Raw genomic sequence first — 24,679 nt, 5'->3', positions numbered from 1 at the left:
TGAAAGTTTTAAGTGACCAAATTATAATTAGTCAATTAGCTGATGACACCACAATGTTTTTGAAGACCAAACCCCTAAAGCACTTGAGTTAATTAATATTTTCTCCAAAGCATCAGGATTAACCTTAAATCTGCAGAAGTGTGAACTGATGGCGATTCACGACTCTGATCTGACGGAAGCTTATAATATTCCCATTAAATCTTCAGTTAAATATCTTGGAATTTTAATAACTAAAGACGTTAAACTCAGTGAAACTGTTAATGTAGGGAATAAAATACAGTTAAATCGATGTCTCCAGAGATCTGACCCTGTTGGGAGAACCTGTTTCTCCAGATTATTCTATGGCCATACCTCACAAATATATTAAAGCCATAAATCAGCTGAACTTTAATTTCATCTGGAAAAATCGAGTTCACTACTTAAAGAAAGCAAATATGGTCAAAGATTTTAAAGATGGAGGTTTACAAGCTATTGACTTTGAATGTTGAAATGTGGAGTTAAAGGTAAACTTGGCTTAAATCTTTTCTAATGAATGAAAACAACATGTCTGGTTTTGTCTCCCCAGAGGTTTGTTTAAAAAACTGGATGGATCCAGGAAACAGATTTAAAGAAGAAGAAACTCGATGAGTCCAGAAATGTTTATGATGTTAATCATGTGAGTCCATCTTCATGTCATCATATTCATCATATTCACCATATTCATCGGATTCATCGTCTTCATCCTCTTCCTGGCCCCACGAGGCTGCAGGAGGACAGACAGGGTGAGCAGGGCCAGGCCGACGGCATTATGGGTAATGTAGTTCCACACTCACCTGGGGTGAAGTGGTGTCTGTTCTTATACACCAGGACAGAGGAAACAGTCAGACACAAACTGAGCAGAACCGCCACAACGATGACCCAGGCAGGAAACGGCTCTGTGGAAACACAGGCGGACCAATCAAAGTAACACAGCCAGGAGAAACTACAAACATGGACCAGTTAAAGTAACACAGCCAGGAGAAACTACAAACATGGACCAGTCAAAGTAACAGCCAGGAGAAACTACAAACATGGACCAGTTAAAGTAACACAGCCAGGAGAAACTACAAACATGGACCAGTCAAAGTAACACAGCCAGAAGAAACTACAAACATGGACCAGTCAAAGTAACACAGCCAGGAGAAACTACAAACATCGACCAGTTAAAGTAACACAGCCAGGAGAACTACAAACATGGACCAGTCAAAGTAACACAGCCAGAAGAAACTACAAACATGGACCAGTCAAAGTAACGCAGCCAGAAGAAACTACAAACATGGACCAGTCAAAGTAACGCAGCCAGGAGAAACTACAAACAAGGACCAGTCAAAGTAACAGCCAGGAGAAACTACAAACATGGACCAGTCAAAGTAACACAGTCAGGAGAAACTACAAACATGGACCAGTCAAAGTAACACAGCCAGAAGAAACTACAAACATGGACCAGTCAAAGTAACACAGCCAGGAGAAACTACAAACATGGACCAGTCAAAGTAACACAGTCAGGAGAAACTACAAACATGGACCAGTCAAAGTAACACAGCATGTTCCAGTCAGGATAAACTCCCACCTGCTTTACTGAACATGTTAGTGTAGATCTGGGACACATAACATGTTCATCACATTGTTTTATAAAATGAAAATCATTCTCAGATGGACCTTTTTCAGGACAACCTGAAGCTGCGTCTGACAGAACTGGAGCACTTCCTGTTTTTCAAGGTGACTGTAATTCAAGTAGTCTGATAAATGTCTCTCCTCCTCCTTTGGTCCTTTCCGTCATCATTACTTAATTCACCAGAACTTTCTTTCGCTGATGCGGAGGAAATGGCAGCGGTGAATTCACCCACCACAAGTTCTTCCACATAGAAAATACCCACATATAGCGAGCTAACCGCTAGCTACAATATATGAAATACCCAAACATCATAATGAAACTGAACTTAGTTTGCTTAATTACTGAGAATATTGGAGACAGTTTAAACTTTTTTGTTATACTTTGACATTTTGAAATGTATTTACAGTTAGTGATAAACAGCATGCTAGATCTTGGTAGTGAGATAGTTGATGATGATGAAACTGCTTTACTTCTGCATCCCTGTGGAGTCAAAGTGTCGAGGGACAGGAAGTCGTCAGAGCTTCAGGTTCATGAACAAAAATGAGGAACAGAACAAGCTGCAGGTTTGAAACAGTCGGTTGTTCGGTAGTTCGAGTTCCTGTTCAGACGTGACAGATGAACTTTTACGAACAACTTCTGGAGAACTCAGAACTTATTCTAACATCTTCCTGTTCAGTGGTTACTATTTGTTTTCTGTTTCTGTTGCTATATAGTCTGTGTTTTTCTGCTGTTGTTGAAGCTTCAAACCAGAATCTATGACTTGTTTAAAGCTGAACATGCTTTATGTATTGATGTACATATGTGATGCTATAACAGTTTTCTAGTTTAGATGTCACTGAGTGTTGGAAAAGAAAAGGCTGTTTTACAGTTTTCTGGAAGTTTGTTCCAGATGTTTGGTGCATAGATGCTGAAAGCTGCTTCTCCTCTCTTGGTTCTGGATGCAGAGCAGAACCAGAACCAGAACCTGAGAGTCTGGAAGGTTGATACAACAACAGCAGATCTTTAATGTATTGTGGTTGTAAGAGCCAAAAACGTCAGTTTGTGACATTGTTCATGACTATGAATGCTTTTTGCATATTTAGATATTTTCTTATTAGTAAGTTTTCATTTTAGTATGTTTTGGTAGAAAAGCGCCACCTAATGGACGTAAGTGAAAATACGTAAATAAGTGCCTTTTGTTTTTTTTTTTTTGGAGCTGAAAGAAATGGGAATGTGTTATGTTGTTTCACTAGTTCTACACAGTTTTTTGACCGTTAAAATGCGGAATGCTGTGCAAGATTAAGGAATCCTACTTTGTATCATCCTCTCAAAGAAAAGTAAAGTTTGTCGTTCGTCAAACTTTGTGTGGATTCTTGTAAGTGATTCTTTAATTCACAAAGAAATGCACAAGAGCATACTGTGGAATAGAAACGCGTCAAGCTAAGAGCTAAGCTAATGAACCTCAACAAAGGAAAGAAAACTGAAGCTAGTTGAACAATATAGTGGCTTTACAATGATCGAACTAGCAGCCACTACAGTGGTGCTAAACCGTTCAGTGATTTATAAACTAACAACAGTATTTTAAAATCTATTCTTTGAGCTACAGGGAGCCAGTGGAGGGACTTTAAAACTGCTGTTATGTCTCTAACTTCCTGGTTCTAGTGAGAACAGGAGCAGCAGCTTCTGGACCAGCTGGTTCTGGATCAGCAGCTTCTGGATCAGCAGCTTCTGGATCAGCTGCAGCTGGAGGATTGATTTTGTTGGACAGGCCTGCGAAGACGCTGTTACAATAATCAATTAGTCCTACTGCAGATGGAGTCTGAGATGCTGGCAAACTGCTGAGATGTTGAGGGTCAAAGTGCTTCCTGTAGGATTCACTGTTCGCCCTGACATGATATGTTTGATGCAACTCCAGATGGTGTCTGACCCGTCAGAATCAGCCCGTTTGGACTGGTTGAGGTAAAAAGCAGCATAAAGAATGATGTGTTTGAGGTTGCGGTTTTGAGGCATTGACACGCCGACTACTGGCAGGTACAGGGTCAGCGGCAATCAGCGGTTGGAATGGTGCGACTTTGTCAGTGACACGCTAACAACTGTTGAGCGGCTCTTTCATTCATCAAATGAAATTTAACCTGGACTTATTTTACTTCAACACCTTCACTGTTCATGTCAATGCAATAAGAATTATAGAATGTGTAACTTACCCTTTTGTTCCTTTGCATTTCAAATATCTAATCTCAAGCTGTGAATCACTGTAAATAGTTGTTTTACAGTGATTACAGTGAAACATACACAGACGTCCAAATATCTTCAAAAGGACGTTGCACAATTTACAAAAATGTTTCTTAACTGCAGTTGTTTTGTAACTTGTTTTGAAAATGCTTAAGGTTGTCTTAAGTATTTGCAACTATTGTTTAGAATTGATATATATTAATTTGCATAATTTAAATCAATGTATGATGTACAATTATAAAATATGAAACAGTTAAGGGTTTTTTGTCTTTGCTAGTTATTGTAAATTGTACTTGATTTGTTTTCCTTGCAATTCAACTCAAGCAAGAAAATAAAAAAAGGTACAGTATGCTGCTCAAGTATGTTTTAATTGAATATTTTTTGCAAAAGTCTAGACATTTAAATAACTTTTTCCATAGTACTACAACAATTGACATAAAGAAATAATTTAGTCTACAACACAAAGTGGGCCTTGATAATTTGCCAAAACACAACAGGTGTGCCAGATTTGAGTGGCAGTTCCTATTAAAGTGAGAGGCACCAGGGAATCCCATGTGGTAGCACTTTACTCTAGCAATTGCTGCTCTACAGTGATCTGCAGCCGAGCAATGGTCTGGCTCTCTAACTCTTTCTTGCTGAACTGGCCAGGATGCCTAAATGGTTGAATGGTTCATGAAGGAGTTCTTGAATGAAAAGCCTTTTCTGCCATGACTTTATCTCCCAGCTCAAGCAGAGGAAGGACTCCACTGACCTTCGATATTTCTTTGTCTGAGATGCAGCCTGTGTACAGTAACTGTCACCAAGCCACAGGAGCAGCATCTCAATCAAAGCATTCACAGTGGTCGGGTTCTTGTAGGTACAGAACGTTTCAGACTGTAAGGTGAGGGATGATGGCGTCTCCAGAGCAACTTCTGTGGAGTCCAAGATGACATGGACATTTGGACAGAACTTCAGAAATTGCTGAGAAAACTGGCTTTTACCTTCTCATGACTACCGTATTTTCCGAACTATAAGTTGCAGTTTTTTTTCATAGTTTGGTGTGACTTATACTCTGAAGCAACTTATGTGTGGAATTATCAACACATTATTATATCATATCACATGTTATTTTCACACTAAGCCTCAAGAGGGCGCTCTAGGCCGGTGTTGATAATATGTGTGGTAGAAGGTAAGTTCCAGACTTGGCAGAGTTGTTTGCAAGCAACACAGAAGATGAAAATTTAGTGATTTGGAGACATGGATGGTTTGGTAAACTTGTTAGCATGTTAAATACGCTATAGCTACCTGAATAACTCTTAATGTTATGTTAACACACCAGGCACGTTCTCAGTTCGTTATGCGCCATGTAACGTTAACAGACAATTGTTCAGCCTGTTGTTGCCTCTATTCTATTTTTATTTTAAATTGTCTTTCAATATGACATGTCTGTTCTTGGTGTTGGATTTTATCAAATAAATTTCCCCAAAAATGCAACTTATATTCCGGTGCGACTTATACTCCTGAAAATACGGTAATCCACATGTTGATGGAAGAGAACACAATGAAGAGGTGGTTGGCCCAGGTGATGGTCACTCGGCTGACAGTACCACTGCTACCCTGAATGAGTACATCAGGACCTCATCAATCTGGCTTCAGCACATGCTTCCTCTCCAAGTTTCTGTGCTCTGGTCCAGTACACAAGGCATGATGCAGAAGATGCGATGGATTCAGAAAACACATTCAGATGGAAATTTGGTGTAGAACTGGTCATCAGAAGCATAGTAGTGGCTAAAAAGTGTGGCAGATAAATTCACTTTTTGAAGTCTGGCCTCCAACTCCTTCCAGAGCTTCATCAAGTGCACCTTTAAAACCACAAAATTAAATAGCATAAAATACAGTTAGCATGAAGTTTTAATTATATAGATATAACATTACTTCTGTGAAGATCAATACATGTGAGTCGGTGCATGTATAGCATTGTCTTGATACATAACTACATAATCTCATAATAATGATTTCACTGTTTTGTGATCATAATAATAACCAAATTATTATAGTAATAGTTATTGTAGGTGAGTCTGCTCTAAAGTTGTAGATGGTTTCAGAACACGACTTCGGCCAGGATTCAGTTCAGGACCAGATGTTTTGCAGCAGGTGGAAGAAGGAGACATGAGGCAGGTTCCTTGTGGCTTTCCAAGTTAGCTTACAGATCTTAATCCAACAACAGTAGTGGGCATCAAGGTGTGTTTCGGTGGGTGTGGGTGAGTGCTTGGCATACGTGTGTGTAATCGTGTGTGTGTGGTCTCCCAGAATAAACAGAAATACGGAAAATAAGTTCCAAGTATTCTATCATTACACATTACACCATGCATTATACATTAAATAAACTAAGACAAATTAACTAATAACCATGCCTCTGCGCCCGTCAAGTAGCTATATATGTTCAGCACAACATACTTCAACACACACCTAGAACATTCAGCTGGGACTGGGCAACAGGTCAAATACCAGTAAATACATCAACTACAAATCACTCATTTAGCTGCACTAACATGCAAAATATCGCAACTTACGTGTCAATAACACACACTTATGAGGCCAACACACGTATCCTGTCTCTCCCACGTGCTAGCACTGTGGCTCGGCTACTCCACCCCCCACCAGATATGACGACATCGTTACTGCCCCAACTACGGTATGTATTAAGGGACAAAAGTAACGCTGAACAGAAATTATGTAATACACTATTAAACTTAAACTATTTAAGGGTCTGTTGAACAGTTATATTTGACTGAAATTATCTTACATGTCTAGTGGATACAATGTACTGTCTAAATTTGATGTTTACCTGTGGGTGGCTGTTCCATATAATCATCCGCAGCAGCATCTTTAGCCTGGCTAGCTTTCTGAGAGGACAAACTGCGGTTTCTTAGCCCTCGAAAGCAGACTCGCTCGTTGTTGGGGCAGTGAAGTTATTCCAGGCAAAAGGGCAAGAAACAGCGCCACTTCTAAATCCTCCAGTGTGAAGTGGCGGCTACATACGAAAGTGCTCCCCATCTTTTGCATAAGTCGGAACCTTCATCTCTTCGGATCGCGTGGATCCACTGCCTCTGTAGGTCCGGTCCGTTGGGATCGCACGATAGGACAGATACAGATGTTTTCTTGCACCACATGAACATCCAGGGACTGGACAAAAACAACTGCGCCGAAACTAGCGTTAGCCTTTCAAAGCTAACGAAATAGCCACCAGAAGTTGTCAAACCCCACATCCACATTAAAACACGGAAGCGTGAAAGAGGTCTAGCAAGTCTATCAACATCAGCTCAGGTCCTGGGAGCAAAGCGGCGCTCAGACTAGATAAATGGACAGTGCTGCTTCAGGCATCGGCTTCATGTCACCAGCTGTAAGTTTCCTTCATTTAGTCCATAATGTTAGCTGGTAGATGTTAGTTAGCAGAAGTAAAGGTGACAGTAAATTAGAAAAATGAAGAGTTAATTTCTAAAAGTAACTATTCACTAAGTGTAACTTTTTATAGAGATTGATTCCAAACTGACTGAAGTATTCCAGCTTTTATTTCTGTTGATGATGATTGTTCACTTAGCAGCTTAGAAAACTATGAAAGTTAATTATAATATCAATAAAAATATTATAACAAAAATCTGGGCTCAATGGGAAGTATGTTTAAAATCTGGTGCTAATCTGCTACTTCCTCTTAGATTATATACAAATACCACATATTGAAAATAAATTAATGAAAATGTTCAGATTGTGTGGATAAATATGGATTCCTTAACATATCATCATCATCTGATCTGAGATCCAGAACCAGGAAGCAGCTGCAGGTTCTGAACCAGAGACAGTCTCACCTGGTGGAGGGGGCGGAGCTACATGCAGGTTGACTCACCTACTACATCCAGATAGACCCTCCTCCTGAGTTCCTCCCCGTGGGCCATCTGAATGACTCGACACTCAAATATTCCCGCATCGCTGGCCTGAACTTTCTTCAGAATCATAGACACGTCTCCGTCCTTCATGTCGAAATCCAACAGTTCCACCCGGCCCTTAAAAGACGGATGCTGCTCATCTTCATCTATCATCCCGTCTTTGAACAGGAGCACAAATTTTGGCCCCAGGCTGGGTCTGCTCCACTGTACGACCTGGATGGGGTTATAGTCAGGGTCACTGCAGGGCAGAGTGACATCCAGTCCAGTTGTAACTTTGATGTTGGCCTGTTCTGATGGAAACACAGAGAGGTCAGAGGTCACAGTTGTCTCTATTCTTCCACATCCGCTTTCAACAGACAGTGAGTCAAAGAAAGACCCGATCTCTGCACTCTGAGGTGTTTTAGTCTTAGTCCTAATTTAGTCATTGAATGTTTTTAGTCTAGATTATCTACACAGATAATTCTTCACATTATGTAAATGAGCCAAAATGCTTGTTGATGTTTGTTCTTGATTTTCTCGTGGCCACTTTCATGATAGCAATATGACAAACACACACTGAGAAAGAATAACCTAAAACCAGAGAATAAAAACGATCTCCAACACCTTTGTAGTGGGGATTTTAAAAAAAGCCACTCTCAACATGGAGGATATAAATGTTAGTGATTCCAACCGACTAGTTTGATGAACGACCTGCCTGTTGTTCATCCGGTCGTTCATCAAGAGATTCAGTTGTGTGTAACAGCTGTATCTGACCTGCAGCAGCGACAAACTGCCAGAAAACCACAGACAGCAGGAACAGAGACGCAGGCAGAGAGGAATCTATTCCCTGGTTTCGTCCAAAATTTACATTCATCAGAGGTTTCTGAGTGGAAAATATTTCAAAGAAACACCAAAAAATACAGTCTAACAGTTAGTGAAATAATTCTAATAACAGTTAGAATTGCAGAGAAATTTGTATAAATAAAAAACTGAGAAAAAGTTCTAACACGGCACGATGAGACAGAGCCCTGCAGAGGCGGGAAAATGTAGAGATGGAGCTAGCTTAGCACTGCTTCTTTCTTTGTGTTTTGTTGCACAAATCGTTAGTTAGCACAAATCGTTAGTTGCAACCTAAAACCAGAGAATAAAATGTTCTCTAACATCTTTGTAGTTAGATGTTAATAACTTAAAACCAGAGAATAAAGCACCGGCAGGATTTTTGAAGTGTACTGCAGCAACGCTTAAAATACATGAAACAAAATCTCATAACCTACAAAATATATTTAATTTATCAAATCTTGAGAAATTGAGATTTCACACTTCTTTCTAATAATCCAATACGATTTAATCTTATCATTTTAGAAAAAACATTAATTAGCTGCAACTAACAATTGTAAAAGTAATAAATTACTAGAACATTTCTGAAGAAATTTAACTGGGCCCTACCAAAGTGTGCCCGTCGGTTTGGACCCAGCGTTCTGATACTAAAAATTAGCATCAATGCTAAGAAAGCTGCAATGTCATCAATAGCATGTGGAGAGTTGAAAGCATGTTGACTTCAGTATGTTAAAATTAGTGTATAAGCCAAAATTAGCCAATATACTAATGTTAGCGTAAATACTGTTAGTAATATGTGGGGTGTCACTATCCTTTTGTCTAATTGACTTACTCCATTCAGTATACTAAACATGGCTAATATATAAGAGAAATAGCTAATACCTTAGTTAAGGTAAAAGGTAATGCTAATGCTCTGCCTTGCTGTGCCCTAACCTGAGAGAAATAAATAATGCAGGCTGATATTATTGCACTGCCTATGGCGGTGCACTAACCTGAGAGAAATATTGAGGTGTTTACTTTGAAACATAATAGCCTATGGCAGTTCACTAGAGACAGGCAGTAAAATGTTAATGTTTGTGCTAACATTAATGCACTGTCTTGCTGTGCAAAACAGTGCCCTAACTTCACTATGCTACAGAGAGAAAAAGATAATGCAAGCTAATATTGTTGCACCACTTACGGCGTTGCACTAACCTGAGAGGAATATTGAGGCTTTATTTTGAAAATTTCAGTAAGCTTCATGTTAAATGACAACACTAATCCCATGTGTAACAGTGGTCCAGTTAAGTCAGTTATACACAGTGATGGAGTCTTTTTTTCAGTAACGAGTAATCTAACGCATTGCTATTTCAAATCCAGTAGTCAGATGACAGTTACTTATTGAAATCACTTTGCGTTACTGTGCGTTACTATCTTCTTGTGTTATTTAATTGTATTCCCTCTACGCTTCTTGTCGAGTTACCGACAACTTTACACGACAAAATCAGCGACAGAAATGTAAACAATGGAGGAAGATGCACATTTTGTTGGTGAAAAAACAGGAACTATTTTGAGTTCAATTATTCGAAGTGGCTTTGAAAATTGAATGCGTCACGGGTTGCGCCTTTTCGGGTTCGTTTTTGAACATGAAGTTCCTCATTTGGGCTTGGAAATAAGCAGAGACTCATAATAAACCCCAGAATTTGTCCATCATTAAGGTGGTTTTAGTAAGGCTCTCCCTGTCCATCATTTCCCGGATGATCCGCCCCGCTGTGTCTTTGTTAATGTCAAGATAATATATTACCTGTGAATGACGTCAAACTATCCAGAAAATTGGAAACATCGAGACCAATCTGAACAGCGCAATAAACGTGAAAACAGCCACGAATGAAAAAGTTCGTAAAGTTGTGCAACTAAACCATTATAATTATTAATATCTAGATAAATGTCACAAATCTGTGCAGCAGCCATCTGAACTGTGGATTGGCAGGTAGAGCTGTGCGCTCTGACACCAAACACAGGGCCGTAACGCACAACCTGGAGGCTACAGGCAAGAATGGGGGATTTAAAATCCTTTTTAGAGTTTTCCAGACAACAGTGGGACACTCAAAAACATGTACAAATTACAAACGTTTTTTTTTTTTTGGTTTGTTTTTGGAATGTTGTAACCATTAAAATACATCTCTTCAGTTCAACCTTATGAGTGCAGCTACATTGTTACCTTTATAAGATAACTTGCAATTAAGTATTGGGAAAGATCAATGTAATTTTCACAGGTGGTGGTATTAGCGGCTGCTGAAAATAACTAAAAAGTTACTTTACATATCATCATCATCATCTGATCTGAGATTCAGAACCAGGAAGCTGCGGCAGGTTCTGATCCAGAGACAAAGTCTCACCTGGCACAGGGAGCGGAGCTATATACAGGTAGACATTCCGCCTGAGTTCGTTTGCAGGGGCCATCTGAATGACTCGACACTCAAATTGTCCCGAATCGCGGGCGTGAACTTTCTTCAGAACTATAGACACGTCTCCACCCTTCATGTTGGAGTCCAACAGTTCCACCCGGTCCTTAAAAGACGGATGCTGCTGATCTTTATCCATCATCCCGTCTTTGAACAGGAGCACAAATTTTGACCCCAGGCCGGCTCTGCTCCACTCTACGACCTGGATGGGGTTATTGGCAGGGACTCTGCAGGGCAGAGTGACATCCAGTCCGGTTGTAGCTTTGATGTAGATCTGTTCTGATGGAGAGGAAACACAGAGAGGTCAGAGGTCATAGTTGTCTCTATTCTTCCACATCCGCTTTCAACAGTCAGTGAGTCAAAGAAAGGACCCGATCTCTGCACTCTGAGGTGTTTTTTAGTCTTAGTCCTAATTTAGTCATTGAATGTTTTTAGTCTAGATTATCTACACAGATAATTCTTCACAATATGTAAATGAGCCAAAATGCCTTGTTGATGTTTGTTCTTGATTTTCTCGTGGCCACTTTCATGATAGCAATATGACAAACACACACTGAGAAAGAATAACCTAAAACCAGAGAATAAAAACAGTCTTTAACACCTTTGTAGAGGGCATTTTTATCCCCGCCTCCAACTAGTGTATGAAGTGTACTGCAGCAACGCTCAAACTACATGAAACAAAAATCTCATATTCTACAATATAGAAGATTTAATTTATCAAATCTTGAGAAACTGAGATATTGCACTTCTTTGTAATAATCCAATATAATCTAATCTTATCATTTTAGAAAAAATATTAATTAGCTGCAGCTAACGATTGTAATAGTAATAAATTACGAGAAAATTCCTGAAGAAATTTAACTGGGGCCTCCCAAACTGTGCCCATCGGTTTGGACCCAGCGTTCTGATACTAAAAATTAGCATCAATGCTAAGCTTAGCTAAGTGGTAGTCAATAGCCTGTGGAGAGTCACAAGCATGTTAACTAACATGGACTTGCAGCATTCAGTATGTTTAAAATTAAGTGTGTAAGCTAAAATTAGCCAAAATGCTAATGTAAATCTAAATGCTGTCAGAAGCACATGGGACATCACTAGAATGTCGTCTGAAATTGATTTACCCCATTCAGTATACTAAACATGGCTAATAAGTCAGAGAAGTAGCTAATACCTTATTTAAGGTAAAAGGCTCATACTAATGCTCTGCCTTGCGCAGCAAGGCATTAGCATGAGAGAAAAAGATAATGCAGGCTAATATCATTGCACCCTTATGGCGGCAATAGGCTCTTAGTTTGAAATTAAACATCATGTGAGAATAGGTGGCTCAACATCATCCCCACTGGTCCTCAACACAGGCACGCCGCAGGGCTGTGTGCTCAGCCCAGCTCTCTTCACACCTGTTTACACACGACTGTGTGGCCATCCAACCCACCAACACAGTTGTGAAGTTCGCGGACGACACAACTGTAGCAGGTCTCATTTCAGACAACAACGAGACCCCCTACAGAGAGAAGATTCAGCAGCTCACTGAATCCTTGTAATTATTTGTAAGTAAATCAACAATATAAAATTTTACTTTAAACCTATTTAACTTTTGAATCAACCGTTGTGCTTCTTCCATAACCTTTTGACAGAATAACATAACATGCTCTATTGTCTCATCAGCTTCACAATAATCACATTTACCATGACAATGTTTCCCTAAAATAAAGACAGTGCTGTTTAATCCAGTGGGCCAAAAATTCTCATCAAATCTTTAGCTTGCCAACTAAATATTTAATATGGAAGCTAAATATTTAGTTTGGATTTCTGACATTTACAAATGTAGGAGTAAATTGGTGAAAATATGACTTTGAATTTTCTTCATGACAGGCTAAATAACTTTACTGTACAGTTATTTACTTTCCAGGACTTATAAACATGCGGCACTGAGTTCAATCAGTGGCGAGAGCGACATTTGTGCTGTCAGTGGAGCTCCCAGTTCAGCGCCCAGTATTTGTAATTATTGGGAAAGTTAAAACTTTGCTCCATGAAGTGCATTAAATCACAGAAGATGAACTCTACCTCTCTGTATTATCTGATTTTCCATAATTTCTCCAGTTATCTTCTGCTGTATCTGGAATATAAACTCATCAGTCTGGTGCTTTGGTCTCAACAGCCTCTTTCTTTCAAGGACAATGCTGTTACCAGTGACTTCATGGTTCATTTTATTTCCTAATATCCTGATAATAGAGACAAAGTGTTCGATCAGAAGGTTCTGATCAGTTCTGATCCAGATTTTGCATCTGAACCTATGAGGAAACAAGATGGAGGACGTGTTGGTGGGGCGGGTCGCTGTTCTGGCTGCAGAACGCCTCGCTGTGTCAGGGGATCTTCACTCATTGGCTCAATTATTTTAATGTAACATAACTCTACAAATACAGTTTAATATCAACTTATTTTCTGACCAGTCAGATGTATTCAGCTACAAAATCAAGGCATTTGCCTCATGTCCAAATAAAATCTGTTATTTCTCTAATGGAATTTATTAACTCCTGTTATTTGTTTTCATTTAAACTAATTATATTAGCTCAGTTATATAATTAGTTTATATCAAAACTAATTATATAACTCAGTATATATATATATATGTACTCAGGTGTGCTGAAGCAATGAAAGCTCAAAGAGAATCTAGAGACGTAGAGGAATCTGCTGTGAGATTAAAGTTAACATTTAATATTTCAGAGCATCAGCGCCCCCTGCAGGATGAACCTGTGCTGCTGCAGTGGCTCACTGCAGTCCAGCAATCAGAGCCAGCAGAGCCAGAAGACCCACTGGCAGGACAGATTTGGGTCTAAGGCCGTCTCCTCCGTGGCTGGACCCACCTGCAGAGAGGAGCCAGGAGACAGGACAGGTCTACATCCAAACACTGGGCGCTGATGGCGCCACCTGCTGGCGTCGCGCTGTTGTCCCCACAGCATGATGCTGACTACGCTCCTGATTTCTGGCTGATTGCTTCATTAGGATTTAACTGAAGTGAAAAACTAGATTTATTTAATTAGTGTGAAACGATACCAGTATCAAGCACTGGTTCTGGTAAAGGCAGACCGATCCTCCTGACCCATACTAGTTTGGTCCTGTGGCGAGACACCCCCACACCAGACCGGGGCGCTGATGCATAAACCAGTCACCTACTGCTGGTGGGCCACTGTGACCCTTGACCCCGGAGTTCAGCAGGAATAGAGAGGGAGGTTCTGATCCAGAAACAGACTGACCTTCCACTGTCAGGATAACAATGCTGATTGGGTCACTCTTCAGAACCCTTCCTCTTGCGCGGCCTATCAGGGATATGACTCCTCCTGTTTCTCCTTCTTCTTCTTCTTCTTCTTCTTCTAGATCTGGCAGGCTCTCTCCCAGCTTAACTCGGCACTCATACTTTCCGGCGTCTCTGCTCACCACTCTCTTCAGCACCAAAGACAGGTCTCCTTTCTGTACGTTCAGCAGAGACGTGCGGCCCTTATAAGTAGCCAGCTGGTGGTGATCCACCTTCCTGTTCTTGTAGAGAAGAACCGGCGCCAATGTCCGGTCCGGTCTGCTCCACTCTGCCTGTACAATAGCTTTGTCCCCAGCAGTTTTACATGGCAGAATGACGCCTCCTCCAACTTTAGCTTTGACTGTGACCGGATCTGCAGGAGGGGAATAACACAGAGGTCAGAGGTCACACCTCAAAGCATCAAACTAATGATTCTGAAACTGGTGTGGCTGTTTTCATGTTTTTATGGATGTTGCAAACAATTATCTTATTAATCAAGTAATTAATAAAAGGTTTGATCAAGTAAAATATTGGTAATTGCTGCCATAACATCAGTATTAATATCGGATATCAACATCGGCCCAAACATTCATATTTGTTCTTCCCTAACAATTACTTTTCTGTTCAAATACGGAGGTAGGATGCAGGAAATACGGCGGCCATCTTGGAGCGGTCGTCCTCCTTGGCAAAAAAAAAAAAAAAAAAGCAGAACAAGCCTCAGCTCTGCCGGATACTTTTATTCTGATCTGTTGACGTGAGATCTCGGGGATAAAGTTACATAATTAAGATGAACATATTATAGTTTATATTTTACTAAACTGTATTTATGTCCACCTGCAAAATAACAGCTAATATCAGCTTTAATTCTTGGTGTAATGCCAGGGTTCAACCCAAACTATGAATGCTAACTGAGAGTCAGAGTATCTGACACAAGAGTCTACCTTAGAAATAAAATATTATATGTGTCATTATAAATATGTTTTATCATTCACAGGTTTATACATGTAACGATGTTTAGGTTGAAGATTCCCACTTGCTTTATATGTGTCAGTGCAATGGGGAAATAGTGCCCCCTCTCTGTATGGCTTGTTATACGTTACTGGACCCCGAGTTGCACTTTTCAGCACACAGCATAGAAAGGCAACACATAAAACATGATTTTTATCAACTGAAGACAAATAATGTGCAATGACTATTTAGTAGATGTGTGCCTGGCACCAATTTTGTACTTTTAGTTTTGTTAATATTGTGAAGCACGTCATGTGCTAAGTTAAAAACTAACATAACGCTCTGTTGTAGTGTGCTGAGTGAAGCATTGCTGTTGCACTGATTTGCACCGATATGTTCTCATTCAGAAAATAAACTGCCTGATCACCCAAAAACTCCTTGTCTTCATTAAAAATCTCCACAACGCAGAATCGAGAGGCTACTTGGGCCGGCGTGGTACAGTGGAGTGAAGCAGAACCCGGTTACACACAGGTGGCAAAGGCTATTATTTATATGTAATTCTTTCACTCGATCAAATGTAAGATACATATAAAAAACTCCTGTTTTTATTTTGAAGGTTTCCTAAAGACAACGATATGAGGAAGAAGTGGAAAATGTCTTTAAGGAGAGACAGATTCACTGCACAGGATGAATCACAGCTGCTGAATCGCTGGAACTCCTCGAATAGAAAACATGGAAAATAACTATATATATATATAAAAAAAAAATAATAATAAAAAATTCCCTTCTCACCCACCGCGGGTGGTTCTTATCCTCTGAGCTCGGGTCCTCTACCAGAGGATATATAGATATAGATCTATATATAGATCTATATATCCTCTACCAGAGGCCTGGAAGCTTGAGGGTTCTGCGCAGTATCTTGGCTGTGCCAAGGACTGCTGCACATTTCTGGACTGAGATGTCTGATGTTGTTCCTGGGATCTGTTGTAGCCACTGCTCCAGTTTGGGGGTTACTGCCCCGAGGGCCCCGATGACCACAGGCACCACTGTGGTCTTCACCTTCCAGGCCCTCTCCAGTTCTTCCCTGAGGCCCTGGTATTTCTCCAGTTTCTCGTGCTCCTTTTTCCTGATGTTGCAATCACTTGGTATTGCTACATCTACCACAACGGCTTTCCTCTGATGTTTATCCACTACGACAATGTCTGGTTGGTTCGCCATTACCATTTTGTCTGTCTGGATCTGGAAGTCCCACAGGATCTTAGCTCTGGCGTTCTCCACCACCTTTGGGGGTTTTTCCCACTTTGATCTCGGGGTTTCCAGTCCATATTCTGCACAGATGTTTCTGTACACTATGCCTGCCACTTGGTTATGTCGCTCCATGTACGCTTTCCCTGCCAGTATCTTGCACCCTGCTGTGATGTGCTGGACTGTCTCAGGGGCCTCCTTGCACAACCTACACCTTGGGTCTTGTCTGGTGTGGTAGATCTGGGCCTCTATTGCTCTGGTGTTTAGGGCCTGTTCCTGGGCGGCTAGGATGAGGGCCTCTGTGCTGTCCTTGAGTCCAGCTTTTTCCAGCCATTGGTAGGATTTACTGATATCAGCCACTTGGGTTATTTGCTGGTGGTACATCCCATGTAGGGGTTTGTCCTCCCATGATGGTATCTCTGGCACCTCAACCTCCGTTCCCTGTTGTCTGAGACATTCGCTGAGCACATTGTCTGTTGAGGCTTGTCCCTGATGTATTTATGGATCTTAGTTGTTTCGTCCTGGACAGTGGTTCTCACACTCACTAGTCCTCTGCCTCCTTCCTTGCGGCTCGTGTACAGTCTCAGGGTGCTGGATTTGGGATGGAACCCTCCATGCATGGTTAGTAGCTTTCTAGTCTTAATATCTGTGGCTTTTATCTCCTCCTTTGGCCAGCTAATTATTCCAGCAGGGTATCTGATTACTGGCAGGGCATAGCTGTTTATCGCACGGATTTTGTTCTTGCCATTGAGCTGGCTTCTCAGGACTTGCCTTATTCGTTGGAGGTATTTAGCTGTGGCTCCTTTCCTTGTGGCCTCATCGAGGTTGCCATTTGCTTGTGGTATACCTAGGTACTTGTAACTGTCCTCTATGTCTGCTATTGTTCCTTGTGGGAGTGAGACTCCTTCTGTGCGGATCACCTTCCCCCTTGTGATCAGCCGACCACACTTCTCTAGTCCGAATGACATCCCAATGTCAGTGCTGTAGATCCTGGTGGTGTGGATCAGTGAGTCGATGTCTCGCTCACTCTTGGCATACAGCTCGATGTCATCCATGTAGAGGAGGTGACTGATGTTGGCCCCATTTTTGAGTCGGTATCCATAGCCAGTCTTGTTGATAATTTGGCTGAGGGGTTCAGGCCTATGCAGAACAGTAGCGGGGACAGAGCATCTCCTTGGTATATGCCACATTTGATGGACACTTGTGCAAGTGGTTTGCAGTTGGCTTCAAGCGTGGTTTTCCACAGCTTCATCGAGTTTGCAATGAAGGCTCTCAGAATCCTGTTGATGTTATACATCTCTAGGCATTCAATGATCCAAGTATGCGGCATTGAGTCATAGGCTTTCTTGTAATCGATCCAAGCCATGCACAGGTTGGTGTGTCGGGTTTTGCAGTCTCGGGCAACTGTGCAGTCTACGAGGAGTTGGTGTTTGGCTCCTCTGGTATTTACACCGATACCCTTCTGTGCCGTGCTCATGTGTTTATCCATGTGTTTGCTTATCTTGGCCGCTATGATGCCTGACATGAGCTTCCAGGTTGTGGAGAGGCAGGTTATTGGTCGGTAGTTGGGTGGGACTGGACCCTTTGATGGATCCTTCTGGATTAGGATTGTCCGCCCTTCAGTTAACCATTCAGGGTGAGTCCCACTTTGTAGCAGCTGGTTCATTTGGGCTGCCAGTCGCTCATGGAGAGCAGTGAGTTTCTTTAGCCAGTAGGCATGGATCATGTCAGGCCCTGGTGCTGTCCAGTTTTTCATGCCTGAGACTCTTTCTTGAACATCTGTCACAGTGATGGTTACCGGGGCTTGCTCAGGGAGGTTGCTGTGGTCCTCTCGTAGAGAGATCAGCCACTGTGCATTGCTGTTGTGGGACGCCTCCTTTTCCCATATGCCTTTCCAGTATTGTTCAGTCTCCAGCCTTGGTGGGTGTGCTCTGTTGTTATTACCCTGCCATTGAGAGTACACCTTAGCTGGTTGAGTGGAGAAGAGCCGGTTAATCCTTCTGGATTCATTCTCCCTTGTGTATCTCTTTAGGCGGCTGGCCAAGGCTTGGAGCCTCTGTTTGGCAGTTTCAAGTGCTTCAGGTATGGGCATCTGCCTGTACTTTCTGGTACTGGTCTTTTCATTGTACCCTTGTGGAGCTCTGACAGTTGGCTCACTTCCCTCCTTGTTACCTTGATTTTAGCCTCTAACCGTCTTTTCCATGGTGGGTATTGGGTCTCATAGAATAGAATAGAATAGCATTTATTGTCATTGAACAGGATTCAACGAAATTTCTATTGCAACTCCCGTGCAAAAAGTCAAAAAATACAATATTAAATAAACAAACACACAATAATAATAATATATACAACTAAAATTAACTAAAGGCACTCAACCACACCAAAGAAGAAGCAGCAGGTCCAATTATGGTAAAGTGCAGATGATGTGACAGCGCAAAGTGCAGAACATACGGGTGTATGTGAGGTTATGATATGTGTGGGAGGGGGCGGCAGGGAGTAATGGCTCTGACGGCTGTGGGGAAGAAACTGTTTCTCAGTCTGTTTGTTGTAGGCAAAGCGGCACTGTTTGTGCCGCTGCCATCAGGCAAGCGGCACAAACAGTCTGTGGCCCGGGTGGCTGGAATCCATGGCTATAGATCCAGCTCTCTTCTTGACCCGGCCTATGGAAATAGAGTCCAGGTCCGGGAGGGGGCATCCCACAATGGTTGCTCTTATAGCCAAGTATCTCAAGGATCACTGATGCTGAGTTGTAGATCAGCTCATTGGTTTCTGTTATGGTGTTGGTAGGGATCGTTCTCAATGCTGCATTCACATTCTCAATGAGACTTTCTGATGGTACTTCACTCAGCCGTTGTAATTGGCGCCGAGGAGGCCTGGTTGTCTCTCTCTCAGGTCAGCAGCTGTCTCGTTCAGCTCTGTTTCGTTCATTGGGGCCGTGTATCCCCTCACTGGGTGGGGACTTGTAGTTAAGTCCCCACAGTCCTGACATCCGGGTTCCTCCCTTTTGCCGTAGCATTTGTGTTGTATCTCGTCAATCTCAAGTTGTGATAGCAGTTGCCGTTTGCGGATGTTGGAACACTGAGCTACTAGTTGTTTAACGCTTAGTGTTGACTGGGGATGTCGAAGTAACCATTCCTTCCCCAGTCTTTGCATGTAACCCCTCTGACTAGGGTTACTTGAGTAGTAGCATTCCAACAGATCCACATTTTCATCTCTCGCCCATTTCCGTCTTGTTCCAGTAGCCCATTTGTCATCAAGGTGCTCTGGTTCCCCAACACCTGACGCAGACCTTGTTTGGCCGGGCGACATCTGAGCCGGCATGTTACGCAACTTAGTATCTCTCATGGTATGAGGTAGGCAGTAGCTTGAAGGGTCTTGCCTAAGGTCCCAGACTGGATTCGAACCCTGCCCTCACGGGTGATATACTGATGCCTTATGTATTGAGCTATCCAGTCTGAGCTTTTTTTTTTTAGGTTGTGCAAGGAGCACAACCTAAGTTTTTTAGGTTGTGCTCCTTGCACAACCTAAAAAATTCCCTTCTCACCCACCGGTGGTTCTTATCCTCTGAGCTCGGGTCCTCTACCAGAGGCCTGGGAGCTTGAGGGTTCTGCGCAGTATCTTGGCTGTGCCAAGGACTGCACATTTCTGGACTGAGATGTCTATATATATATCAATACATAAGGCATCAGTATATCACCCGAGAGGGCGGGGTTCCAATCCAGTCTGGGTCCTTAGGCAAGACCCTTCAAGCTACTGCCTACCTCATACCATGAGAGATACTAAGTTGCGTAACATGCCGGCTCAGACGTCGCCCGGCGTCAGGTGTTGGGGAACCAGAGCACCTTGATGACAAATGGGCTACTGGAACAAGACGGAAATGGGCGAGAGATGAAAATGTGGATCTGTTGGAATGCTACTACTCAAGCAACCCTAGTGAGAGAGGTTACATGCAAAGACTGGGGAAGGAATGGTTACTTCAACACTAAGCGCTAAACAACTAGTAGCTCAGTGTTCCAACATCCGCAAACGGCAACTGCTATCACAACTTGAGATTGACGAGATACAACACAAATGCTACGGCAAAAGGGAGGAACCCGGATGTCAGGACTGTGGGGACTTAACTACAAGTCCCCACCCAGTGAGGGGATACACGGCCCCAATGAGCGAAACAGAGCTGAACGAAACAGAGCTGAACGAGACAGCTGCTGACCTGAGAGAGAGAATCATGACCCGAATGACAACCAGGCCTCCTCGGCGCCAATTACAACGGCTGAGTGAAGTACCATCAGAAAGTCTCATTGAGAATGTGAATGCAGCATTGAGAACGATCCCTACCAACACCATAACAGAAACCAATGAGCTGATCTACAACTCAGCATCAGTAATCCTTGAGATACTTGGCTATAAGAGCAACCATGAGACCCAATACCCACCAGGCTAAAATCAAGGTAACAAGGAGGGAAGTGAGCCAACTGTCAGAGCTCCACAAGGGTACAATGAAAAGACCAGTACCCAGAAAGTAAAAGATGCCCATACCTGAAGCACTCGAGACTGCCAAACAGAGGCTCCAAGCCTTGGCCAGCCGCCTAAAGAGATACACAAGGGAGAATGAATCCAGAAGGATTAACCGGCTCTTCTCCACTCAACCAGCTAAGGTGTACTCTCAATGGCAGGGTAATAACAACAGAGCAGACAAACCAAAGCTGGAGACTAAACAATACTGGAAAGGCATATGGGAAAGGGAGGCGTCCCACAACAGCAATGCACAGTGGTTGATCTCTCTACGAGAGGACCACAGCAACCTCCCTGAGCAAGCCCCGGTAACCATCACTGTGACAGATGTTCAAGAAAGAGTCTCAGGTATGAAAACTGGACAGCACCAGGGCCTGACATGATCCATGCCTACTGGCTAAAGAAACTCACTGCTCTCCATGAGCGACTGGCAGCCCAAATGAACCAGCTGCTACAAAGTGGGACTCACCCTGAATGGTTAACTGAAGGGCGGACAATCCTAATCCAGAAGGATCCATCAAATGGTCCAGTCCCACCCAACTACCGACCAATAACCTGCCTCTCCACAATCTGGAAGCTCATGTCAGGCATCATAGCGGCCAAGATAAGCAAACACATGGATAAACACATGAGCACGGCACAGAAGGGTATCGGTGTAAATACCAGAGGAGCCAAACACCAACTCCTCGTAGACTGCACAGTTGCCCGAGACTGCAAAACCCGACACACCAACCTGTGCATGGCTTGGATCGATTACAAGAAAGCCTATGACTCAATGCCGCATACTTGGATCATTGAATGCCTAGAGATGTATAACATCAACAGGATTCTGAGAGCCTTCATTGCAAACTCGATGAAGCTGTGGAAAACCACGCTTGAAGCCAACTGCAAACCACTTGCACAAGTGTCCATCAAATGTGGCATATACCAAGGAGATGCTCTGTCCCCGCTACTGTTCTGCATAGGCCTGAACCCCCTCAGCCAAATTATCAACAAGACTGGCTACGGATACCGACTCAAAAATGGGGCCAACATCAGTCACGTCCTCTACATGGATGACATCAAGCTGTATGCCAAGAGTGAGCGAGACATCGACTCACTGATCCACACCACCAGGATCTACAGCACTGACATTGGGATGTCATTCGGACTAGAGAAGTGTGGTCGGCTGATCACAAAGAGGGGGAAGGTCATCCGCACAGAAGGAGTCTCACTCCCACAAGGAACAATAGCAGACATAGAGGACAGTTACAAGTACCTAGGTATACCACAAGCAAATGGCAACCTCGATGAGACCACAAGGAAAGGAGCCACAGCTAAATACCTCCAACGAATAAGGCAAGTCCTGAGAAGCCAGCTCAATGGCAAGAACAAAATCCGTGCGATAAACAGCTATGCCCTGCCAGTAATCAGATACCCTGCTGGAATAATCAGCTGGCCAAAGGAGGAGATAAAACCACAGATATTAAGACTAGAAAGCTACTAACCATGCATGGAGGGTTCCATCCAAAATCCAGCACCCTGAGACTGTAGACGAGCCGCAAGGACGGAGGCAGAGGACTAGTGAGTGTGAGAACCACTGTCCAGGACGAAACAACTAAGATCCATAAATACATCAGGGACAAAGCCTCAACAGACAATGTGCTCAGTGAATGTCTCAGACAACAGGGAACGGAGGTTGAGGTGCCAGAGATACCATCATGGGAGGACAAGCCCTACATGGGATGTACCACCAGCAAATAACCCAAGTGGCTGATATCAGTAAATCCTACCAATGGCTGGAAAAAGCTGGACTCAAGGACAGCACAGAGGCCCTCATCCTGGCCGCCCAGGAACAGGCCCTAAACACCAGAGCAATAGAGGCCCAGATCTACCACACCAGACAAGACCCAAGGTGTAGGTTGTGCAAGGAGGCCCCTGAGACAGTCCAGCACATCACAGCAGGGTGCAAGATACTGGCAGGGAAAGCGTACATGGAGCGACATAACCAAGTGGCAGGCATAGTGTACAGAAACATCTGTGCAGAATATGGACTGGAAACCCCGAGATCAAAGTGGGAAACACCCTCAAAGGTGGTGGAGAACGCCAGAGCTAAGATCCTGTGGGACTTCCAGATCCAAACAGACAAAATGGTAATGGCGAACCAACCAGACATTGTCGTAGTGGATAAACATCAGAGGAAAGCCATTGTGGTAGATGTAGCAATACCAAGTGATTGCAACATCAGGAAAAAGGAGAAACTGGAGAAATACCAGGGCCTCAGGGAAGAACTGGAGAGGGCCTGGAAGGTGAAGACCACAGTGGTGCCTGTGGTCATCGGGGCCCTCGGGGCAGTAACCCCCAAACTGGAGCATATATATATATATATATATATATATATATATATATATATATATATAGAGAGAGAGAGAGAGAGAGAGAGAGAGAGAGAGAGAGAGAGAGAGAGAGAGATTTAATAAGTATTACTAAATAAATATGAAAAATATTAGGAGTGGTCAAAATATTTTATTCTGTTTTCCACATTAAGAATATATAAATATGCTGAACCATGTATCAATCCAATTCAAAAACAATAATAATAAATGTCCTTGTACATATAACAATGATAATTGTTTGAATAAGGTTTCGAGTAAAAATCTATTTGCTATTTGGCGAGTTATTCTTAATTAAATGCGCTGATACTTAATTGTGCCGGCCACACAGATTTGAATGAGCGGAGCGATCGACCTGTCCAAGATGGCGGCTCTACGTCACGTTACCTCCAACAGGCAAAAGCGTTCTATATTATTTCTATGGTGTAACAGCTGAATCTGACCTGCAGCAGCGACAAACTCCCAGAAGACCACAGACAGCAGGAACAGAGAGGCAGGCAGAGAGGAAGCCATTTCCTGGTTGGTCTCTCCGTCGAAATTTACATTCATGCGACGTTTCTGAGAGGAAAACATTGTAACGAAACACCATAAACATCGAAGTGTAACTGAAAACACAAGAATCTGTTACAATGGCGGAGAAATTAGGATTAATCAAATAAACGACAGAGGCCTGCACAGGCGGGAAAAGACAGAGGTGAGCTAGCTTAGCGAAGCTAGCTTAGCGTTGCTTCTTCTATTTTTAGATTGAATTCGCAGTTTAGCAGAAACACTTTAGCAGCGCAACATTTTTAGATTACAAAAAATACAACAGAAGGAAAAATACATTACTGACCAGAACCTTCATCTTAATTCTAAACTCACGACGTTTTTATAACTGAAATACAACAGAAGGAAATATACATTAACAGCCGATACGCAAATATTAAGGGTACACTGAAAGATTACATACACTGCTCTATATAATAGGAACCAAATAAAAACAGCCACATATATTTCTCAGTCTTCCTAAAACACAAATACTTACAAAGACAAACGTTTTCCGAGCTATGAAATGTATAATTCAGACTCGACGTTCATGGCCCGCTTACTTTCCCTGACTGAATCACTGTTGACAAGGTTACTGGAGAAATCTACGTCAAAGATCGTTTGGTGCTAAGAACGCTCACTCGGTTATGTTTCTAAAAATACATCACGAGCTTCTACGTTTAATTATGTAATTATAAGACTTTCCAGAACATTGTGTTAGATCACATATTATAGACTTAATATGTAACATTATAATTACA

The 24,679-nt window shown here is 42.4% G+C and overlaps 1 protein-coding gene across 1 annotated transcript; it reads right to left on the bottom strand.

The window, feature by feature from the left end:
* Nucleotides 1-603: 603 nt before the first annotated feature.
* LOC129376686 (uncharacterized) lies at nt 604-24,467 on the bottom strand. Its single transcript, XM_055056270.1, has 7 exons — nt 24,418-24,467; nt 23,837-23,951; nt 14,279-14,689; nt 10,962-11,306; nt 7,728-8,057; nt 813-914; nt 604-742 (listed from the first exon to the last, which is right to left on the bottom strand). The coding sequence occupies exons 2-7, from the start codon at nt 23,940-23,942 to the stop codon at nt 648-650; spliced, it is 1,389 nt and encodes a 462-aa protein (XP_054912245.1). The 5' UTR covers nt 23,943-23,951; nt 24,418-24,467; the 3' UTR covers nt 604-647.
* Between the last annotated feature and the right edge of the window lie 212 nt (nt 24,468-24,679).

Source organism: Poeciliopsis prolifica, unplaced genomic scaffold, assembly GCF_027474105.1.
Source record: "Poeciliopsis prolifica strain line A6 unplaced genomic scaffold, Auburn_PproV2 SCAFFOLD044, whole genome shotgun sequence".
NCBI classification, from domain to species: Eukaryota; Metazoa; Chordata; class Actinopteri; order Cyprinodontiformes; family Poeciliidae; genus Poeciliopsis; species Poeciliopsis prolifica.
Note: the sequence above shows the minus strand (reverse complement) of the source record. Positions and strands in the feature narration are given on the sequence as shown.